Below are 25,088 nucleotides of genomic sequence, written 5' to 3' on the forward strand. Positions count from 1 at the left end.
TTTGAAGAACAACTCAATGAAATAAAAAGAAAAGATTCAATGCTATCCCTATCAAGCTACCTATGACCCTCTTCACAGAACTGGAAAAAACCACCTTAAACTTCATATGGAACCAAAAGAGAGATTGCATAGCCAAGTCAATTCTAAGCAGAAAGAACCAGGCTGGAGGCATCACGCTACCTGACTTCAAACTATACTACTAGGCTACAGTAATCAAAACAGCATGGTACTGGTACCAAAACAGAGATATAGAGAAATGGAACAGAAAAGAGGCCTTGGAGGAAATACCACACATCTATAACCATCTGATCTTTGACAAGCCTCACAAAAACAAGCAATGGGGAAAGGATTCCCTGTTTAATAAATGGTGTTGGGAAAACTGGCTAGCCATGTGCAGAAAGCAGATTTGGTCAAGAATATCCTGAATACCTTGTAACATGTGGAAAGATCTGTGACCACTTACATAATATATGTAATGTAAGTGGATAAAAATAAGGAAAGGTTTGTCTTCCCATTAAACTGAAAGCCCTTTTAGGACGCAAACTATGCCTGAGTTCCCAGCTCCTGGTACAGTGTCTGTAAATATTTGTGATTGATATAGTACAGTGAAAGTAGGATAATAATAGAACAGTGCAGAGAAATTGGGAATTAGGTTATTCTATTAAAATGTATGCCAGAAGGATCTGGGCCATTATTACTATTTGTAATGTGAGTCCCAAATTCACTTTTGAGCCTCCTGGCAGACAAGGCAAGGAAACAAATATGTTAAAAGATCACAGTCTCCAAAACCTAAAACTTTATCCCTTTTTCCAGAAGCAACATATTAACAGATTTTTCTTGCAATAAAATCCTGAGAGAAATTGCTTACAGGATGTCTCATTAAGGAAATACAATATGAAATACTGAGAAATTCTTAAAGTACAGTAAGTTGGTTTAATGTTTTTTACTCCTTCTTAAGGAAATAGCAGAAAATCCAATACAGTTTGGTTAAAGTAATTCCTTTAGGGACCAAAGTAGTAGGTCCAAGTACACAGATTGCCAGTGGTCAGCTTTGCTCCAGGCCCTGCGGTGTGGTAGGAAAAGTACAAGAAAGTAAGCGATTGTATATCCTTGAGACAGTCTTTTTTGAAACCACTTTTGCTGTAGCTGGGCAATGGCAGGTTTGAACCTGTATTCTCCAGCAAGAATGGACAATGCAGATATTTACTGTCGGTGATTAAATGCCAATACTTTTACTTACACTGAAGAATGATAATGAGTCTGGGTCCCACTTTGAGGGATGCAGTAACAAACTGGGCACACATAAAGAACAGTGACAAGGAGAATGACACATCAGGACATAATTTCATATGCAAAATAGACAGCAAACTGGGCTTGTTATATTGAATCCAGAGACCAACAGGGAAGTCATGATAAAACCAACACCTAAAGAACTCTCTTAGGGAGGAAGGAGCACACGTCCTCTGTGGTCCAGAAACTGACCAAATGAGTAAAGGTCCCAGACAAGGAGAGCAGACTCAGGGGAAAATCATTTTCCAACTGTAGAGCTGCCTGTAACAGAGCTATGCTGCCTTAAAATGATGGGAGCTTCCTGGATGCTGGAGGGGTTTAGAGACAGACTACACAACTGCCTATAGTGATGTTTCAAACAAAATCCCTGTCCTCAGAGGGAGACTGAATCAGAAATCCTTCTGGCCACACAGATTCCCTAATCCTGGGGTGAGAAGAAGGCAGAGCATGCTCCACATCAGTTTATGCAGAGTCCACCGACTTCTCTGAGGGAAAGCTCTTGAACTGTTTATGGGTTCTGTTGCCATCTCCTAGCTCGTTTACATTGGCCATAGTCCTCTAAAGAAACCCTAAGCAAGCGGAAACCATGGTTTCCCATATCCTCCGATTGCCTCTTAATATCCCACATGTAAAATGCAACATTTCATTCTTTAAAAACTGTTAGCTGATAACACTGTTTTTAAAACTTCACGGAGATTACAGTGATAGTATTTATTTATCAGGGGTCTTTGTTAATATTTAAGATTCATTGCACTTGAAAACCAGAAGCATGCAGTGTTGTAATCAAGTATTCCAAATCACTGTTAAAGACACCAAAAATGTCCTAATTGTTATTGCTTTGCAGTGGAAGCTGGGGTGTACTGTGAGTAGATCTCAGGTGCCAAGTTCACTTCTCTTAAGGAAATGTTATGCATAAAGGGTATTTTGCAAAGTACCAAGTTTAGAAAGAAAGATAAATTTAGGATGCTAGAAGAAAGAAATGGCTCCAGTGCTTCCCTCTGCTGATGAGGTTTTGATTTCATTAGGTGGCTTGTCCTCAAGGCAAGTGCTGTGCCAGCCAGTGGGGTCAGCTGTGGTCTCTAATGTCAGCATGCACACTCCAGTCATCATAATTCATGAAACGTTCTCAAGGCCCTCTGTCAAATGCACTGAAGAGCATACTTTAAAATTTAAAGCAATACTTTAAAATTTATGAAAAGTCAGAAGCAGTGTTGAATTTCCTTTGGAAGATATTTCTGAAGAATTGTTTTCTTAAAATAGTCTATATCATCTTCCTGTTAGCATCTTTTATTTTAATCCCATGATTCCATTCAGTTTAAAACATTTAAGATCTCCCCTTCCCCAAAACTTTCTTAATAAGTATAACTGATTTACATGGGCCATTATGCCATGGAATGCTTATAGTCTGCCAAAATGCTTGCAGAGAGCACCTTCCAGGTGGAAATGTGTGGTTGCTTCAATCAGCAAAGCCTACTCTGTTGATTTGCCTGTTGTATCAAGCTAAGTTCAGAAAGATGTCTACTTTAAACCTCAGCTCCATATCTCCTTTCTTCATTGCATATTCACAATTGTGAGTGCCTGGGGATTGTGTGGTTGTATGAATGACAATAGGGCAACTTGCCATGGTTCATTCATTCAGCAGAGCTTTTTTGAATGTTTTATTTTCACATCATTTTCATTCTTACTAAATGAATCTGTGCTTGATGCACTAGCTCTGGAAGCTGGACATCATCTGTTATACAAGCACCCATGAGATTCCCAAGTCAAGCTTTTTGTCAAATTAAATGTGACAAATTGATTCTTAATTAACCCACAAGAAAAGCTGATGATAGTTTTCTTGAGTAAACATAGAGTCCTTTGAGCTGGTACTATTTAAACTTTTCATAAATTTCCTTCTTTCCTCTTACAATAATCAGCGCCTTCCAAATAAAAAGTTTTGGATAAAAGATCTAGATCAAAATGAATTTCCTCATAAACAAAATATGAGTGTTTCAGACAAAATAAAGGCCAATAGCTATTTCAGACTAATTTTGAAGGAATGTGCATCTTATGATACCTCAGGATTAATGTATACATGGAAAAACATTCATATTTCTTAAACTGATCATAAAGCTGACGGGTACAAAAATGGGCCACCTTCCAGCCCTGTCTTCCCAATTCTCAATTACAGATGTCTTAATTTTTATGTGTGCCATGGGCCCTTCAGCAATCTTGTGAAAACTGTGAACCATTCCTCAAATATATGTGACTACAAAAGAAAAACTTAGGTTGAAATCTATTATTAAAACATTACACAAATATGCAATATGGAAATGCATATGTGTCTTTATTAAAACAAGCCCTAAGAGTGGGACTAATAGCTACATAATTTGAAATGATGAGCAAAATTAATATTCGAAATGAAAAAATTATGTTTTCATCTATAACTGTAAAATGAGGTTTTAAAATTTGTAATTTTTGTGAGCAACAGTCACAAGTGCTGCTAATACCATCATAATCTATTGCCATGGTTAGTGAAAGATAAACACAATTTTTTCCTTCCTCTATTGTTCACAGCCCCCTAAATTTTACACACAGATCCCTTGGAGGACCACGGACTCTACATTAGGATAGCGTGAGCCCAGTGACTCTTGCCACTGCTTCTACTTCTATTCGACCACTAGAGAGGTGCCCTGGGGTCATGGTCAGTTATCAGCATGAATACATGTGCACAGGATCCTCAGAAGCAATAGTGTCAGCAGAACCACACACAAACTCCACCATGTCACTGCCAGTGATCCCAGCATCTGAACACTGTCACCTTAGAGGGGTCACTCTGTGTCAGTTCAGTGTTTTCTCCAGCTGGGAAGTCTGCCTCTGGAAATGATACCAAGAACTAATTCATAGCAGAATGTGTTCATTGTTCTCCATGATGTCATTTGCCAAATGAAAGAAATGGTTCTAGAATATCCTCTATGCTTATTTACCAAAACTTTATATGCTTGGTCTTTACTGTCAGGATATCATGTTCCACACATTTCCTTCTTCTGGGGGTAAAAAAAAAAAAAGTACTTCCATATCTCCAGCTAAAATTTGTGCCCAAAATCCACATTTCCATGTGGATGTCTAAAACTGGATTATTCTCTTCTCCCCAAAACCAGTTTCTCCTCCTGACTTTGACTTCTCTTCTCCTAACTTGTACAGTCATCTCAGACTTTACAGCCACCACGCCAGCTTCCCAGACTCCACTCCCAAACATCCTTCAGTCTCCCTCTGTATTCCATTTTCATTTCTACCATGTTCATTTACAGCCTAACCTAAATTCACTGTTACCCTTGTTCCTGCCTCTCACTACTCAGATCCATTCTATATACACTGCTTCAACTTAATTTTCCCAGAAGGCAACTCTAATGAACGTTTTCTCCTGTTCAGAAATCTTCAGTAGCCGGGCGCGGTGGCTCAAGCCTGTAATCCCAGCACTGTGGGAGGCCGAGGCGGGTGGATCACGAGGTCAAGAGATCAAGACCATCCTGGTCAACACGGTGAAACCCCGTCTCTACTAAAACCACAAAAAATTAGCTGGGCATGGTGGCGCGTGCCTGTAATCCCAGCTACTCAGGAGGCTGAGGCAGGAGAATTGCCTGAACCCAGGAGGCGGAGGTTGCGGTGAGCCGAGATCGCGCCATTGCACTCCGGCCTGGGTAACAAGAGTGAAACTCCGTCTCAAAAAAAAAAAAAAAGAAATCTTCAGTGGCTCCCTATTTTCTGCTGAACTAAATGCAGACTTTGCCCTACAAGCCTCTCCTCAACTTGGCTTCAGACACAATACAGCCACCCGTTTCACCCTGTTATGCAAACTTTGATGACTTTTGTTTCATGAAAGAGATCAAATAGTTTGCCTCATTCATATTCTGGCTTGCTGCCTTTCACATTTTGTACCCTCCTTCTAGGATGTGTTTCTCCAGAAATTTCTCTTGTTGAAACCCTACTCTTCCTTCAAAGACCATCTCAAGCACTATCATTTTTTGGAAAACTTGATGTGCTCCCACCTTTCCCAACTAAATAGAATCTCTCCCCAGTTTCAGCCTCTATAGCATTTTTCTTAGCATTTTTCTGCCCCTGCCTTTCATTATGATCCGATGTGTTCACTTTGCCCACCTCACTAGATTTTAATTCCCAATGGTAAGAATTTGTAGGCCATTCCTGCAAATCCATTTTTGCATAGAAATTGTTTCAATACAATTGAAAAGATCTATTGAGCACCCATTGTAAAAGGCACTGTGCCAAAGACTACCAGATGTACAAGGATAAATTAAAATAGCATTCAAATATTGATGAAGAAGGAACTAGCAATAGGTGTGTTTTGAACACAGACATAGAGATTATAAAACTGCCATTGGGATGCTCTTGAAGGAGGAAAGTATCTTAATGATTAAATAATCCCCTGCTTGCTTTTCCAAGTGTTTTCTGGTAAATCTGGACTTGGTGGGGAAGAGGAGGGAATGTCCAGATAACAGCAACTCACCAGAGGAGAACATATGTCACTGTCATCTGATTCCACATCATCCTCCTAACTACCTTAGTGATCCCTATATTTCACTTTCTCAGTTGTAGTTAGGAATCAGGTAGGCACACTGGATTTTGGCAAATTTTGGAAGTCTGCAAATTCCAGTCCATTAGTACCAACTTAAAATACACTCCACAGTATCCTGAATCATTACATGCATGAATCAAAAGTATGATGATGCCAGACACACTTTGGGAGGCTGAGGTATGAGGATCCCTTGGGTTCAGGAGTTCAAGACCAGCCTGAACAACATAGTGAAACCCTGTCTCTGCAAAAAAAATTAAAAAATAAAATAAAATTAGCCAGCCCTACTGGCCTGTGCCTATAGTACCAGGTACTCAGGAGGCTGATGTGGGAGGGTGGCTTCAGCCCTAGGAGTTCAAGGTAAAAGTTGCAATGAGCTATGAATGCACCACTGCACTTTAGTCTGGTCAACAGAGAAACACCCTATTTCTAAAAATTGAATAATGAAAAATAAAAAAGCATGATTAATTATTAAAACAGGCAGGCTGTTTTCTCTTGGAGACTTCTGTTTAGAATGACAATTCCTTCTCCCTCAGTTTGAGGAGATAGGCAAGTGTCTCCCTGGGCCAAAAATGTTACCACTATTCTCATCTTTGCATGCTTATTCAGCAGCACTATGTACAGGCTTGGACTACACAGTGCTTAGGTTCTCTTTCTGCTACACAACCTTGGATGAGCTACAAATGTTAATTCTCAGTTTACATATCTGTAAAATGGTGATTGTAATATTTTTAGTCCATAGATTTCTGGGGATAACATAGAGATAATGAATAATGTAAGGAGAATGAGGAGAATGCATGTAAAAGGGGCTTAGCACATTGTCCAGCTTACAGGAACCTCTCTATTAACATTAGTCATTATTTTCAGCATAGAAAACATGAGCAATTATGAACTCTTCTCCAGTCCCATGTTGGGATAAGTATAAGGAAACGAGGAAACGGTGGGGTCAACAAACTTTTTCTCTAGAGGGACAGATAGATAGTATATAAGTCCCGTGGGCCTTACTGTCTCTCTTGTTAACTACTCAGTTCTGCAATCATGGCATGGAAGCAGCCATAGACAATACATAAATGAATGAGTGTGACTGTGCGCCAATAAAACTCTGTTTATACAAACAGGCATTAGGAGCCAGATTTGTCCTGTAGGCATAATTAGCCAAACTCTGGCTATACTGCCCAAACCCTGGCCTTTGGAAACTTCCAGTCAAGTGTGGTGGTAAGATTTGTAAGACTTTTCAGGGGAAACAAGGAGGAGTCAGGGACTAACTTCTATGTCATCCAGAGGAGCATAGAAACTTGGTATTTTAAAACAGCTTACTGTGTGAATTTCCCAGAGATGAACATAAGTAAAAATATGGCCTAGAGCAAGTAGCTCAGGTTCGTTTTTTTAACCTTGCATTTCAAAATAAGTAACTTCAGCTTTGAAACAGAACCTTTCCTTTCAGTACACGTTTTCCTCAGAAACTCAGCTCTCCCATTGATCCTAGAAGTTACACATTTCTAGGAATAAAAATGTCTGTAGATTAACTGGAAGACAATGCCTGATCCTGACTTCTGTTCCCTATCCTTATATATGAATAGACAGAGCTGAGAAGTCATTTCTCCTGCAGTTTGACTAGAAGGAAATGGAAAGTGCATGATAGCCAAGAAAATCATTTGCTTCCTTTTTTATTCTCATTATTAATATGTGATCGTATTATTAATAATATAAAGGAATAGTAAATGAGAATCCATGAGCAATATCAGACTCTGAAAGTGAGAGCCAGTGGCTAAGTAACAACCACTTAGGATACTTGACAGTTTAGTAAAGTTGCCAAATAGGAGACAGACTCTGTTCCTTTGAAAGAAGGGTGACTGCAGCATGTGTTCCCCACATGGAAGAGCCAGAACATACTTGCTGGGACTTTCTCAGGATCATTGCTTGGGAAGGAAGTTGTATGGGAAATTCACAAATTCTTAGATGTTAACATTTAAAGGCAGCATGCTACAAAGACAACCTTTTTTTTAATCAATAAAGTTGCAGGGGAGCCCCATTTGCACTGTATATCATATTGTATTTTGATATCCAAAACAGCTTGTCTCTTCCAGAGTTTTCATGACTTAATGTCTGCCAATTTAATGGGCCTGGTGCTTTATTCATTAGAAGCAAGAAATTAAGTCCGTGATAATAAGGCAAGGTTCTTATCAGATTTCTCTCTTTTGTTGTTTTGCAGTTTTCTCCTTGTCTTTGGTTGCTTGATTTTGTCAGTGTTTTCTACCATCCCTGAGCACACAAAATTGGCCTCAAGTTGCCTCTTGATTCTGGTAAGTGAAAAATGAACAAGAATGTACCTGAATGTTATATAAGAACTGCCTGTAACATTTATATTATGCGTCTTATCCCACAATAAAATCCATCTCAAAAAGAGTTACTGCAAAATATAAAAGTTTCAAAGATTACTGAAACATTCTCCCACCAATTTAACGTGTAGTCAGTCCTTAGAAATATATAGAAATGTTCAGGATTGCTATTACACAGCAATATCTTGTGTTATAGATATATCATAAATAGAGGGCAATATTAGAAAGCACTTTTAAGTATATTTATGCTACTAAACAAATTGTAAGAAGAGTCAGTATCTATGAGGCCTCTTCTTATATTGTGAACGACTATAGGGTAGAGCGCATTTTCCAATAATTGTAATTTGGCAGTAACTAAATATAATTGGCCAGGAACTATGAACATATGGCACCTCATAAGAAAATAGAAGGCTCCTTCATGCTCTTTTCAGCCAACAGACTGCATTATGAGTTTTGCTGCTAATGCAGTTACCTGGTGATACATTCTGCAGTTTGCTCTGTTTGCATTATGCTGTCAATCAGCCACACAGAATTGCTCAATTCATTTTAAAATGGAAAAAGACCTCAAGATATTTTTATCCAAATTATTCTGAGCCTTTTAAGCTCTCATGCTTTCTGTTACAACTAACCTATAGCACTTTATACTCAAATCACATCTGATTGAAAGTTTGGTTCATTTTCAACTATTTTGACCCACTCACTGTGTCCAAAATTATCAGATTTGACAGTCTAAGAGCTATTTGAATGAACTACAAACTGGAACAACTCACTGTTTCTGAAAAGCCTAGGGTTATACAGAAACAGGGGGAGGAAAACAGTAAGATGGTTTACGTGCCCTAATAAGCAGAGATTGGTTATGTTACAGCAATAAATATTGAATATGAAAAAAATGTTACTACCATGAAGGTAGAAACTTAAAGATTTCAACTCATATAACCTGAGAGAAGGGGGCAGATGTTTTCTTACCTTTGGTTTCAGATGGCTAGTTTGTACTTAAGGTTGCTAAGGCATCATCAAGTCTTCCCATGCAATATCAGGGAGAACTCATTTTGAATCTGTAATAAATCTCTCTCAATTCATTTGCATACAAACTGTGCTCCAGCAGCATATTGCTCATGTTAAGGTTACCATTTCCAAACCCAAGGTAGAAAACAGATAGACCAAAGAGCTCGTCAGGGGTCTATTCCATTTCCAAGCTTTCCCTTCGGGTAGAAAGCAGGCGTTTAACCTTGTCTACTCCTTTGATAACCACAAGTGATCTGAGCCCAAGGGCTAAGGTGTGGCTGGTCCACACATATAGAACTACAACTGGGAATTTTAGACTGAAAATATAAATCTGATTTTTAAACTTGGAAACAAAAAACTGGATCTGCTGCATGACCAATCATATATATTAGGAATAAATCAGTCATTAGGAATCTTATGTAAAGGTTTGTTTCAGATTAGGAATCTCATGAAAATGTTTGTTTCAGATCCAGGTCAAGAATCCAAAATGTTAGATTTACATCCTCCAAATCTCTGAAATATAAATTCTATTGTTGCTAATGAATTTCTAAATAGTCCAAAGAAACCCATGTAATTACAATATCTAAAACTAGTTCGTTTCTTGACTTTTTCTATTTTTAATTTTAATTTATTTATTTAACTTTAGGTGCATACTATGTCTGGCATTTCTCCCCATGTTATCCCTTCCCAACCTCTTCTCCCTCCCCAATCCCCGCTGACTCTTCCCTACTCCCCACAACTGCCCCCAGTGTCTGATGCTCCTCTCCCTGAGTCCACGTGTTCTTATTGCTGAATACCTGTCTGTGAGTGAGAACATGCAGTGTTTGGCTTTCTGTTTTTGTGTCAGTTTGCTGAGAATGATGGTTTCCAGATTCATCCAAGACTCTACATAGGACACAAACTCATGGTTTTGTTATGGCTGCATAGTATTCCATGGTGTATATGTACCACATTTTCTTTGTCTAGTCTATCATTGATGGCATCTGGGTTGGTTCCAGGTCTTTGCGATTGTACACAGGGCTGCAATGAACATTCGTGTGCATGTGTCTTGATAGCAGAACGATTTATAGTTCTTTAGGTATGCCCAGTAATGGGATTGCTGAGTCAAATAGAATTTCTATTTCTAGATCCTTAAGAAATCGCCACACTGTCTTCCACAATGGTTGAACTAATTTACACTCCCACCAACTGTGTAAAAGTGTTCCTATTTCTCCACATCCTCCCCAGCGTCTGTTGTCTCCAGATTTTTTAAAGATTGCCATTCTAACTGGCGTGAGATGATATCTCAATGTGGTTTTGATTTGCATTTCTCTAATGACCAGTGATCATGAGCATTTTTTCATGTTTGTTGGCCTCATATATGTCTTCTTTTGAAAAGTGTCTGTTTATAACCTTTGCCCACTTTTGAATAGGGTTATTTGGTTTTTTTCTTGTAAATCTGTTGTAGTTCTTTGTAGATTCTGGTTATTAGCCCTTTGTCAGATGGGTAGATTGCAAAAATTTTTTCCCATTCTGTTGGTTGCCTATTCACTCTAATGATGGTTTATTTTGCTGTACAGAAGCTCTGAATTTTAATTAGATCCCATTTGTCTATCTTGGCTTTTATTGCCATTGCTTTTGGTGTTTTAGTCATGAAGTCCTTGCCTATGCCTATGTCCTGAATGGTTTTGCCTACATTTTCTTCTAGTGTTTCTTGACTTTTAAAACTTGTTGAATAGTGAACAATGGATCAGAGTTTAGTAACTAGAGTGCATTTAGTAGAAAATAAAAATGTAGATGTCAGTCTTGAATGCTTTCAGATTTAGCAAAGTAGAATGAGTTCCTCTATGCAGATGAGGCCTTTGTTTTGAGCAATGTAGTTAGTGCTACAGATAGATATATGCAGAAACCTATTGCAACAAATCTTTCCATAGGGAGAGGGTTTGTTAACCCTACTGTCTTTGTGCTATAGTGATACATTGTCAAGGTATATTCTTAAAACCCACCTAGAAATATGCAGACTGCATTGCAGAGCTAAGATTTACTAATGATATTCTTCACCAATGTTTTATCCAAAATCTATATTTTACTTGGACAAAAAGTTCAAATAAAATCTTTGCTTTACTTTTTCTTTAGCTAGCAATTAATAAATTAGGAAAGCATTAATATTTTAATTATTTTTCATAATGAGTTAACATAGTATATGACAAAAGTTCAATCGGTTGTAGAAGATTGGGAAAAGTCACTCATAAGATGATAAATCTTATGATTTAAGGAATCTCTTATTTATTACTTTTTAACATGTATTTTTGAGACATTACTATAATTTTAAAGTCACAGAACTCATAGAACACAATTTTGATTAGCAGTAAACTTCCCAAGATGAGACATATCAAAGGAATTACCATTCAAAAGAAGAAAAAGGATTGTCATTCAAACAGTAATAGGAATGGCTTTTAAATTGTTTGCAAGGCCAGGCACAGTGGCTCACACCTGTAATCCCAGCACTTTGGAAGGCTAAGGCAGGCAGATCACTTGAGGTCAGGAGTTTGATACTGGCCCAGCCAACACATTGAAAGCTCGTCTCTATAAAAAATACAAAAATTGGCCGAGCATGGTGGCACACACCTATAATCCCAGCTACTTGCGAGGTTGAGGCAAGAGAGTAGCCTGAACCCAGGAGGCAGAGGTTACAGTGAGCCGGGAACGTATCACTGCACTCCAGCCTGGGCGACAGGGCATGACTCCGTCTCAAAAATAAATAAAGCAAAAAATAAAATGTTTGCAAAAATGCACAATAAATCCACATTTGTACACTTTTTGTGTACATTGTTGATATGTAAAGATGACACCAGAGGTGTAAATTTAGAACTATATATAAATCCTATATCAGAATTGCATATTTTTTCATAACTTCTGTCCCTTTTGGTTTTTTTTTAACATTTTAAAATATGTTCAGAGATTTCCTAGAATTCTGTTTCTGTGCAAGTAAAAGACACCCACACTTGTGACAGGAAGCACACTACAGGCAAACCTGGCTCACAGTCAGAGCCCTCTTTGACACTCCTTTTCCACCTAATTGTTCCCTTGAGGGCACCAGCATATTAGGTGCAGGCCATGCCTTTAGACGTGTCTCACTTGTCTCCTGGGGCCCCCATAAAGACATTATCTGTCCATCTCACATCCAAAAGGAGTATCTCCCCTCACTTCCATCCAGAATGGCACTGCCAACGCTCTTGTAAACTTGTAACTTCATTAACTTGCCTTCGTTACAAGCCAAATGAATACCTGTGTTAATTTGCTCATTTATTCATTTCAGTTGTGGCAACCGAGGTTTCAGGCTGTACACCAGGTTCCTTCTCTCCATAGAAGCAGTGGAGCATAGACTTAAGAATGTGATATAGACTATATAGTTGGGCTCCATGAATTCAAATTTCACACCTGTCCTGTTTTAGCTATGTGATTTGGAAAATCACTCCACTGTGCCTTAGTTTTCTTATCTGTTAAAAGTGAATAGGAGGATTCTAGAAGAAAGAGTAGGAAGTACCGGGAGTCTGTCTCCCCACCTAAACAACAATTGCACTGGCAGAATTTAATGTAATTCAATGGATGGAACTCTGGAATTTATTGTATGTTTGCAACCTTCAGAGGAAGGCTTAGATGGTAAATTGCAGTTAATTTTGGTCCACTTCAGCTCTTAGCACGGTGATAGCTACCCATGCCCTACACCTAGTCCCATTGTAGGCAGCTGTGCACATGTTCCAGGAGGGACCTGAACATAGCTTGTAAGAGCCAGGATGGGCAAAGAGAACCCTGTCCTCCAAATGTCAGAAATCTGACCTCTGGTGACTAATTGCTGCTTCTGATCCCAGAGGCACAGACAAAAAAATGTGGCAGCCATTGTTGTTGCACCTTCCCCCATTGCTGTAAGCCCTTCCCTCACCAGCAGAAGTGACTTCCAGGGGATTAAAAGCGTCCTCCCCACATCCTTCATTTTTCTTTTTCCCTATTTTGGAATAAAATGTATAAATATGTGATTATATGACATTAATAACTGAAAGGAGTAGGGATAGAGATGTAAAGGAACAGAGTTTTTGTATGCCATTAAAGTTAAACTGGTATATATTCAAATTAGAGTGTTATAACTTTAGGGTGTTAATTTAATTCCCATGGCAACCACAAAGAAAACAGCTATAGAATATACACAAAAAGAAGTGAGAAAGGAATTCAAACATTTCACTACAAAAAAATCAGCTATACACAAAGGAAGGTAGCAATGCAGGAAATGAGAGCCAAAAAGCTATAAAGTATATATAAAACAAAGAGTAAAATGTCAGTAATTACTTTAAATGTAAGTGGATAAAAGTTTCTAACCAAAAGACAGAGACTGGCAGAATGGATAAAAATACATGATTCAACTATGTATACACTGGGTTCAAGAGACTTACTTTAGATTCAGAGACACAAATACATTGACAGTAAAAGGGTGGAAAAGATATTTTATGCAAATAGTAAACAAAAGAGAGCAAGGGTGGCTATACTGGTATCATACAAAATAGACTCTAAATCAAAAAAGTTATAAGAGACAAAAAAGGACATTATATGTTAATAAAATGTTTAATACAACAAGAAGATATAATAATTATAAACATCTATGTACCTAATAACAAGTCATAAAATACAGAAGCAAAAATTGACAGAATTAAAGGGAGAAATAATAGATAGTTCTACAATAATAGTTGGAGAATTCAGTACCCTACTCTCAATGGATAGAACAACCAGACAGAAGATAAATAAGAAAATAGAAAACACAATAAACCAACTAGGTCTAACAGACATATACAGAACACTCTACCCAATAACAATAACATAAGCATTCTCCTCAAGCACACAGGGACATTTTCCAGGACAGCCCATTATGTTAGCTACAAATTAAGTCTCAATGATTTTGAAAGATGTACACCACACAAAGTATTTTTTCCTACCACAATGGGATAAAGTTAAATACTAATAACAGAAATAAAACTGGAATATTCAAAACTTTAACAGCATATGTTTTTTTTCCTGAGACAGAGTCTCACTTTGTCACCCAGGCTGGAGTGCAGTGGTGGGATCTTGGCTCACTGCAACCTCTGCTTCCTAGGTTCAAGTGATTCTCCTGCCTCTCAGCCTCCTGAGTAGCTAGGACAACAGGCGCACACCACTATTACCAGATATTTTTTGTATTTTTAGTAAAGACAGGGTTTCACCATATTAACCAGGCTGCTCTTGATCCCCTGACCTCAAGTGATCCACCCTCCTCGGCCTCTCAAAATGCTGGGATTCAGGCATGAGCCACCATGGCAGACCTAAATAGCATACTTTTAAACAACCAATGGGTCAAAGAAGAAGTCTTAGAAATTAATGAAAACGAAACACAACCTACCAAAACCTATGTGATATCGTGAAAGCTGTGCTAAAATTAAAATTTTTAACTGTAAATGCTTACATTAAAAAAAAAGAAATATCTCAAATCAGCAACTTCATCTTACAAAGAATTATAAAAAAAAGAATACATTAGACCCAAGCTGGCCAGAACAAAGGAAACAATAAACATAGATAAATGAAATAGAGACTAGAAAAACAATAAAGAAAATCAATAAACCAAAAGTTGACTCTTAGAAAAGGTTGACGAAACAGACAAACCTTTAGATAAATGAACTAATGAGAAAGAATACTCGAATTAATAAAATCAGAAGCGAAAATGGGAACATTGCTACTGATTCTACAGAAAAAAACGGACTGTAGAAGAGTACCATGAACAATTGTATGCCAAGACATTGGATATCTAGATGAAATGGACAAATTTGTGGAAACACAAAAGTACCAAGACTAGATCACAAAGAAATGAAACGGAATAGAGCTATAACTAGTAAGGAGGTTGAATCAGTAATCAAAAATCTTTCAACAACAACAAAAAAGCCCAGGATCCGATGGCTTCACTAGTGAATTCTAACAAACATTTAAAGAACTAGTACCAATCCTTCTGAAACTGTTCCAAAAAAATAAAGAGGAAGGAACACTTCCTAATTCTATGAGGCATTACTTTGATGCCAAAGACAAAGAAAAAGAAAACTATAGACCATTATTTCTTCTGAACATTAGTGTAAAAATCATCAACAAAATGCTAGTATGTTCAGCAGCATATTAAAAGGATTTTGTACCTTGGCCAACGGGGATTTAGTTGTTCAGTGAAAGAATGGTTCAACACACAAAAATCGATCAATGTTATAGGCCACATTAACAGAATGAAGGGGAAAAGCCACATAATCACATAATTATTTTAGTTGATGCCAGAAAAAGCATTTGAAAAAATCCAATACGCTTTTATGATTTAAAAAAAATACTCCACAAACTAAGAATAGAAGGAAACTACCTCAACATGATAAAAGCCACATATGAAAAACCCACAGCCAACATCATACTGAAAGGTGAAAGATTTAAAGTTTTTTCTCTAAAATCAGGAAGAAGGCAAGGATGTCTGCTTTTGCCACTCCTATTCAACAAGGTACTAGAAGACTGTGCTCATTGCTAGCTACAGCAATTAGGCAATTATTAAATAATAGAAACAAAAGACATCCAAATTGAAGAAGTAAGTAAAATTATCCCTGTTCACAGACGATGTGATCTTACATGTAGAAACCCTTAAAAATTAAAAAAAAAAAAACTGTAAGAAATAATAAATGAATTCAGCAAAGCAGCAAGATGCAAAGTCAATACATAAAATTGATTTGCGTTTTACCAACAATGAAGTATTTGGAAAGGAAACTATGAAAACAATTCATTTGTAATATCAAAAAAATACTTAGGAATTAGCTTAACCAAGGAGATGAAGAACTTGTACAATGAAAACTACAATAACATTGCTGAAATAAAGTAATAAGACATAAATAAGTGGAAACACATTCCATGTCCATAGTTTTGAGGACTTAATATTGTTAACATGTGCAAAGTGATCTACAGATTCAATGCAATTCCTCTCAAAATCCCAATAATGTTTTTTGCAGAAACAGAAAAACCCATCCTAAAATTCACGTAGAATTTCAAGGGACCACCGAATTGCCAAAACAATTTTGAAAAAGAAGAACAAAGCTGAGGGATTCATAATTGTTTATTTTAAAACTAAAGGTACAGTAATCAAAACTGTGTTATAGGCATAAAGACCAATATATAGACCCATGGAATAGAATAGAATGCCCAGAAATAAACCCACAGTCATATAGTCAAATGATTTTTGATCATTCAGTGGGGAAAAGGCAGTCTTTTCAACAAATGGTGATGAAAATATTAGATATCCACATGCAAAAGAATGAAGTTGGACTCTTACCTAAGACAATACACAAAAATTAACTTGAAATGCATTAAAGACCTAAAACTATAAAATTATTAGAAGAAAACATAAGTCAAAAGCTTCATGACATTGGATTCGTCAGTGATTTCTTGGACATAACACCCAAGGTATAGGCAATAACAGAAAAAAATAGAGAAATTGACCCTCATAAAAATTTAAAATTGCTGTACATCAGAAGACTGATATATCAACAGAGAAAAAAGATAACACACAGAATGAGAGAAAATATCTGCAAATAACATACCTGATAAGGGGGTTAGTATCCAAAATATGTAGAGAATTTCTGAAACTCAACAACAAAGAACAACCTGATTCAAAAATGAGCAAAGGACTTGAATAAACATTTATCCAAAAAAAAAAAAAAAAAGATGTACAAATGGCCAATAAGCACACGAAAAAATACTCAGCATTGTTAATCATTAGGGAAGGGCAAATCAAAACTACACTGAGTACTGCCTCACACCTGTTAGGAGGGCTGCTGTCACAGAAACAGAAAATAACAAATGTTGGTGAGGATGTGGGAAAATGGAACCCTTGTTTACAATTGATGGGACTGTGAAATGCTGTAGCCACTATGGAAAACAATACAGCTTTTTTTCATCAAAAAATTAAAAATAGAATTATCATATGATCCAGCAACTCCACTTCTGGATGTACGCAAAGAAAAAAAAAGAAAAACACTGACAGCAAGGTTTCGAAGAGATGGGTACACCCATGCACCCATGTTTGTAGCAGCATTATTCACAATAACCGAAATGTGGAAACAACTAAAGTGTACATTGACAAATGAGTGGATAAGCAAAATATGGCATATATATATATAAAATTATTCAGCCTTAAAAAGGAAGGAAATTCTGACATATGCTTCAACATGGATTAATGTTGGGGACATTGTGGCAAGTAAAATAAGCCAGCCACAAAAAGAAAAATAATTTATGATTCCACTTATATGAGATATCTGTAATAGTCAAAAAATTATAGAGACAAAGTGTAATGGTTGTTGCCAGGGGCTATGGGGAGCAGGGAATAGCGAGTTATTGTTTAATAGGTAGAGAGTTTCAATATTACAGGAAGAAAAGAGTTAGGGAGATAGAGGGTGGTGATGGTTCTATAACATTATGAATGCATTTAATACCACTAAACCAGACTTTAAAATGGTTAAGCTATAAATGTTATGTTATATATATTTTACCACAATAAAAAAAAATGAGAAAATATTTTTTAAAAATTAAATGAGCATTAGGAAAAATAGCTAATGCATACGAGGCTTAATACCTAAGTGATGGGTTGGTAGGTGCAGCAAACCACTATGGCACATGTTTACCTATGTAACAAACCTGCACATCATGTTTATGTACCCTGAAACTTAAAAATGAAAAAAATAATAAATGAAATTTAAAACTACAGAAAAAGTGGTTAATAGTGTACCCTACTTCATAAGGCTGATATGGAAATTAGATAAATTCAAGTGCTTAGGACGGGGCCCAACAGAGAGAAAACTCTTGGAAAGTTAGCAAATACGATCGTCACAGGATCTTCCACGTATAACGGAGACCTCATAGGGACACAAGTACAGGTAAACTGTGGAATATTTGAAAATGCTACACTTGAGAAAATATTATATTTTATAATAGAAAACAAGTATCTGTATAAGAGTTTTCTCACCACAAACACTGTCAATTATGAAAGCTTGCTACATAAACATGTTCACTGAAAGTGACTCAGTGGTATACATTCCACGTGCAGCATGTGTTAACAATAGCCACTTATTTCTGATGACTGATGAAACTGATTTTAATTGTTGAAGCTTTTCGGTAAATATGTCTGACGACAGTGTTTGTGGCTTTATATCTCTTCTCTCATGTCTGCATCTGCTGAGTGACACATTGGGCAGGGATAACTCCAGATCTGATGGACTTGCTTGCTGTGCCATCACCCTGGCGATAAAATTTATGAACTCAAGAACATGTATGAAACTATGTGTCCACATTCCTAGGACAGTGAAAAGCTGGTGTTAATTTCCTGTATTTGGTGACTCCATCAAAAACGAAAGGGAGCCAGCATTTTTTAAGTACCTTCATTTATTAGGCTTATTGATTTCTTATTAAAAAATAAATAGAACTGAAATGTTAAGTATCCCCTCCCATTTTCACAAATAGCTAAAGAAGTTGTACAGAATAACACACCAAGTGTAAAATAGCCAAGATTCCAGCCTAGGCCTGCCTGATAAAAAGCCTACGGTGAATTCAGAGCATCCCACTGCCTGTCATTCTCTTGCTTCTTTCAGGGCTGGCAAGGCTACCTAAATGCATATGCCAGAACCCAATGAAGCACTCATGTCTCAGGCTTCTTTTTGTTCCATATATGCCAAGTGAGGCTTACGATACTTTTACTTAGGATGTTATGCTTTCATAAAAAGTTCCACTTACCAAGTTGACACAAATGAGCATATCAATTCATACCACTAAAAGTTCTTTGTACTGAGAATTCTAAATTCCATTTTGTAAATAATCAAGAGCCTGATTCATGGGGTAAATAGTCAAGTATAAAATTTCATCTTCTAGTCCCAGGTCATTTTGTTCAGGTGAGCATCATGCTGTTGAAATGAGGTCTCCTGTTTCCAGGTGAGACTATTAAGGAAAGTTTGTTTGGTTTGTTTTGATTTGATTAGCCAGAGGTTGTACGTTTTAGTTTTGTATTTCCCACCTTTTTGAGAACATTACTATTTGGAGTGCATTTCCTCTCTGTTGAATAACTTCTTGCCTTCCAGGTTAATTTTAAAGTATTTATTTTAAGTTTTTAGATGAAAATTGTCCCTCATATTAAGAACAGAAAACTTCTGCATTTAATGAAAATGATGCATATTATTTGCAAAATTCTTATTGCAGGTCATCATTTCTAAAATTATCCACCCATAAGCAATAAAAGGAATGCCACTATCAATTTTAGCAAGATAAGAGCCTGTCTTGGTATATTTGCTCCCGTACCCTCCTGCTGTGTTAGAAAGACTCCAAAGTACAAATGGATCGTGCTCAGCATCTGGATGAGTACTCAGACATGTGGTCAAATATCCAGGCTTTCCTAAGCATCCAGATGTTTGACAGCTTCTACATATGCGTATTTGCTTCTTATGCTTCGGGTAGCAAAGTAAACATGAGTTTATTGTTTCCTTGCACAGTGACTCTGCTCCTGAAGTGTATACAAACTCAATTTAGGCAGGTCTAATTATATCTTAAATGCACTACTGGAGTTTACTATTTAAAGAAAATCCATAGGGAATTCTTTTGTAAAGTGAAGCATCCCCTTAAAAAGGTAATAACAACTACATAATTAACTTGTTACACGTTTGTTTTCTTTTTTAATGTGGGTACATGCATTTTTAATTGCCATATAACTATTCACTATATATATAACATGGTATTGCAGAATTAGAGATGTTGTTGCCACTTCCTATCTACCAGTATTAACAGGGGAGGGAAAAATCATCCACAAGCACATTTACCAGTCCTTGCAAAGTAGAAAGGTTTGCACATGAAATTTTATGGATTTGATATAGAATGAGTTGACAGTAGTCTTTACATTTAAAACTTCTGGTATTAAACATTGTAAGTGAGGATGACAGAGTGTAAGGATGAGAATCCACTTGAGGATATTAAATCTTGTGTTTGTAAAGGCAGTGACAAGAGTATGAAGTATGAAGCCATCAGATATGAGGAATGAGTGATGCTTCTTTAGATTTATCACATCCTATAATTTACTGAAGAAAGCTCTCAGAATATCCCAATGAACACTGAAAACTGCAATTATTTTCCTTTGCTTTTCTTTCATCAAGGAAAATGCAAATAAACTCTAAAATGATTCACAGAGACTAACGACCCTCATCAATCTGCCCATGACTGAAAAGAAAAAGCAAGAGTAGTTAAACACCTACACTGAATCTTAACAGAGGGATAATAACATAGTAAGTTGCCCTGAAAAAGTATTTCAGATATTAGAGGACAGAATTTTTCAAGTTAAAGGTAATGATTATGCCTGAAAAAAACCATGCCTCTATCTACAATTAAGGAAGGAAAGAACTTTCCATATTTTTATGCTAACATTGATATCTAACCAAGTGGTCCAGGCCATACCACAGAACTCTGTACAATTTTGTTTGAAGACCCAGCAGACATCCTACGAGCTATCAATGAGCTATACTCAACCAGGTCCACACTGATGTTTAGCTCTTATGCCCTTTGAGTTTCAGCAAGGTATATTCAACTGAGAGAGAAAGAGAAACAAGATAGTATGATAAACTTTACCGGGTTTCTGGAAGATAAAAGAAGCCAAAATGTTTGTTAGTAGAAGGAAGAACACCCTTCCCTTACTATCTTTCCATGCTTTGATCATTTCCACCATTTGAAACCTGGACCAAACACCTCCTCCTTCCTGGAATAAACTTTCTTTCCTCAGTCCTGTCTACTTGACATTGTATATTCTCCATTACTTATTTATTCAACAAGATTTACGAAGGACCCGATATGGATGAGGTATTCTTTTTTAGGAGCTGAAGATATAACAATGAACAAAATAGCCCAAATCTCTGTTCTTATGGAGTTCATGTTTTCGTGGGGAAGACCTGGAGTAAACAAACAGGAAAATCAAGATACTACAAGTAAAAGGAAAGCAAGAAAAAGGAATAGGTATAAAGGAGTGTTTAGATAGTATATTTAGAGAAGTCCACTGAAAAGGGTGGCAGAGACTTGAATGGAATGAGTTGACAAGGCATGTAAAGATTAGGGAAAAGAACATGCCAGGCAGGTGGAGCTTGAAGGACAAAAGCTTTGGGCAGGAGCATACCTGGTGTGACAAGGAAGGGCCAGAAGATGAGCAACTGAAGGAGGGCAAGCCGGGGATGGGGGAAGTGGAGAAAAATGAGGCACCAATTGAACTGTAAATTTCTTAAGAATAGAACGCAAAGCTGATTCAGTGACAGCACTTGATAAAGTAATAGTTGATGGCAAATCATCAGTAAATGAAAGGAGATAGCCCATTAGCTATATAATGCTAATATTGACATGTTCATGGAATCATGGAAATGGCACCAAAATTCAAACAAGGTGCAGGATCTGACTTTAGAATGGACTAGAGTAGAGATTAATAGGATGGGGAGTTGTAGGAAGCAGGTGAAGTTATTCAAGTAAAACACACTAGAGCCCTAAACCAAACAGAGACAGCATGAATAGGAAAAGGGCCTGGACTAGAACAATATAGAGAACTTAGAGGTTAAACCAAAACTGTAAGCCCTGTGTAATTGGTCTGTGCCCCCCAGAAATGCCTGGGAGGGCTCTCCTCAACAGGTTAGAAGCATTCCACCCCTTCAACTACTACACAGCTGCAGGTTACCTGCCTCCTGCCAGACATGGTTTGCTTTGTTCATGGTTCCCATTGGCTCATTGCCTCTCTGACTGAGCCCTGCCATCTTGCTCTGGCCTACTTATCCCAACTCTGGATTTCCCACTTGATCTCTGATCCTGTGGATTTCTATAGATTTTCATATATTTCCCTGGGTTCTGCTTACTTCCTCCTCTAATTTTTCCAAGTCCAGTCCCTTAACTCATGCAGTTTTAACTCAAATATATATTAAATGCTTCCTATATTTTAGCCTGTGTGCTGGGGACTTGAGTCCCAAAAATGAATGAGGCATTGCCCTGCCCTGGAAGAATTTCATGGTCCACAGTATGGTATCTTCTACAACCTCTGACTGACTCCAGAAGAAGAAAATAATCTTGAAATCATGGTGAAATTGCTGAATTAGAAGATGAGAGAGAAATAGGTTAATTCATAATTTTTTAAGTTCCCACTTTAAGACATATCCACGTAAGAAAATGGGTCTATCTATAAGTCATTTTTTTCTCTTGGAGACCACAAATGAGATGATCAAAAACTATTTTCAATATAGGTTGCTACCGATCATGCCCATATATTGAATATTGTTTTGGTATGGCACAAAGCCAAAGGCTGGAAGCAATAGTGTAGGTCCCACTATTCCCAATGCAGGCATACACACCAGGGGTTACATCTAAAATGAGAAGACACATCGTGCCTCTGCAAAGTAGATTAGAGAAAAATTTTCCAAGCTGTAAATGGCAGCTTGACAAACAACATTACAGGCTGGATTCAATGAAAACTCTGCAGACCTGGCTCCCTCCAGGGCTATAAATCACAATGAATACACAGAACATTAATGGGAAATGGAGAACAGAAAAGAGACTGTGCAAGTGTTACAGGCCCTCCAGCCTTGGCTCACTAAAGACTAATTGAGGGAGATTCAGTGCTGCAAGGTCTCAGCATTATGGGAAAACCTGGAAAGCCCTTCTCATGAAAGAACACTGCCCAAGAGTCTTACCAAAGAAATGGAAGCTCCACAGCAAAACAGCTTACAGGGGAGACCAGAAGGGTAGAAAGTAAAAGAGGACCACCCCTAGGAGTGCAGGGCAGGAGGGAGGACTCACTCTGGTTCTCACTCCCCAACCCTTATTCTCCTGATGTTATTTTTTTAAATTAGGTGAAATTCAGTACAAATAACACCAAATGCAACCTTAAAAGAAAGAGAAATACCAACATATTATGTCAGAGGAGTGTTATGCAGAAGTGAAGAAGGGCTGTGGGAGGCATTCCTGCCTCTCTGACTTCATGATAATAATGACTGGAGAATTTGTGAGTTAATTACACCTCTATGAATCTGGAGGTTTCTCTGCCTCAGGCTGTTAACCCATCTGCATCTCTCCCTTAGGCTCCTTTCTGAGTCACTTTATGGCCTTGACCTATAACCCACAGCAGAGGAGAACTGGATGCCCAGGGGCACTGTAGCCAGGCAGGGATGCTCATACCACTGGCTGAGGCAACTGGGCCGTGTGAGGAGGTTGGGAAGCTTGTCAGTTTGCAGAGTCCAAGAAAGAGTTATGGAGAGCTCTAGGTTAGAGGTCTAGCTGTGTCCTTCAAACCCCGCCCCCCCACACTGTCAGGACAAACATTTACTTGACTTACTTCTGCAATTTTTTTTTATCTTGAGCTGTTTATTCATTTATTCACTCATCAAATATTCACGAAGGACCTACCAGGTATGCTGTGAGCTAGAGGCACGGCATACATTAAATAACAGCTGTACACAAAGATTCTCATATAGTCCCCATCCCTGTCTGTGATGATTATTTAAAATTATTTTTCTAGTTAAATCTGGTGGAGAATGTGCGATACTATGCAAATACAGTCAATCTGCTACCTTAAGTTTCCCTAATGGGATGCAAGTTACCTCACCCACAATTTATGAAATTGTACATACAGTAATGATGTCAATGTAACACAGAAGTTAGAGATTATTTTTCTCAAATAATAGCAGCTCAGCATACAACACATTGGCCTACCTGAATGCACCAAGACTGAAGGAATGCAGTACTGCCATGTCCACCTTCTTCATTTTGGATACTTGCTCTTCCTTGGAAGTTACTTAGGCAGATCTTCCCAGTCTTGTGTAGAAGACAAAAACATAGATGATGAACAAAGTAATCCATCATTAGCGTCACCATATTGTATGCAAAGCCAGCACCTCTGTCTACCTGTGATATGTGACAGGGTGACCTTGTCTCCATAATGCAGCAGCCTGAACACTTACCAACATCCCAGGCTAGCAAGCTCTCTTCACCTACGTGTAAGTGAAGGCCAGGATTACTCTATCATCTCCTTATTAGAATTTGACACGTCTTTTTGACAGTACTTCTATCTTACTAAAATTGTTTTCATTAGGTCTCTGTTTACAAAGTTTCATAGGTTTAGAATGGTTGGGTCTAATTCTATTTTTATCATAAGCCCTGTTCTTTTCAGTGTGAAATCTTTCCCCAAACTAGGTTTTCCAGCAATGTATATATGGCACTGTGGCAGGAAAGCCCATATTTAAGTGGATAGAGTTTACCCATCCTGCCTTTTCAAAAGCACAATATATTCTGCATGGTAATGCAGTCTTTTCAAGTGAAAGACATTAACAACACAAACTAAGTTTGGGGGTGTCATCTGCAGGTCCCATAAATCAGAAGGATAATTGGATAAAACTTGCAGTAGGTCATTGTTGGGAGTATTCTTCATCCAATCAAACTTTTGTACTCTATCCAGCTATATTAAAGATATCTTTAAGCTTTACAAACGTATTTATCAAAAGTTCAAATTTTTAAAATTAGCCTAAATTTTAATAAAGGAAACTATGCAGTAGCTTAGATAGAAAAACAATGTTACATGGTGCTAAAGTTAGAAACAAATTCTGCAGGTATTACTATAGAGCAAACAATCTTTTATTAAAAATATAAGATAGGCCGGGCGCGGTGGCTCACGCCTGTAATCCCAGCACTTTGGGAGGCCGAGGCGGGCGGATCACAAGGTAAAGAGATAGAGACCATCTTGAACAACATGGTGAAACCCCGTCTCTACTAAAAATACAAAAAATAGCTGGGCATGGTGGCATGTGCCTGTGGTCCCAACTACT

At 37.6% G+C, this 25,088-nt stretch overlaps 1 protein-coding gene across 1 annotated transcript in view; it reads left to right on the forward strand.

Moving 5' to 3' along the window:
• Positions 1–25,088, forward strand: part of LOC108295304 (potassium voltage-gated channel subfamily KQT member 5-like) — a 452,636-nt gene that overhangs the window by 372,561 nt on the left and 54,987 nt on the right. Inside the window, exon 2 of the mRNA XM_017517392.2 lies at positions 8,073–8,163. Within this exon, the coding sequence (XP_017372881.1) occupies positions 8,073–8,163 (91 nt within the window). The remainder of the gene's footprint in view (positions 1–8,072; positions 8,164–25,088) is intronic.

This window comes from Cebus imitator, unplaced genomic scaffold, assembly GCF_001604975.1.
Source record: "Cebus imitator isolate Cc_AM_T3 unplaced genomic scaffold, Cebus_imitator-1.0 Scaffold630, whole genome shotgun sequence".
NCBI lineage: Eukaryota > Metazoa > Chordata > Mammalia > Primates > Cebidae > Cebus > Cebus imitator.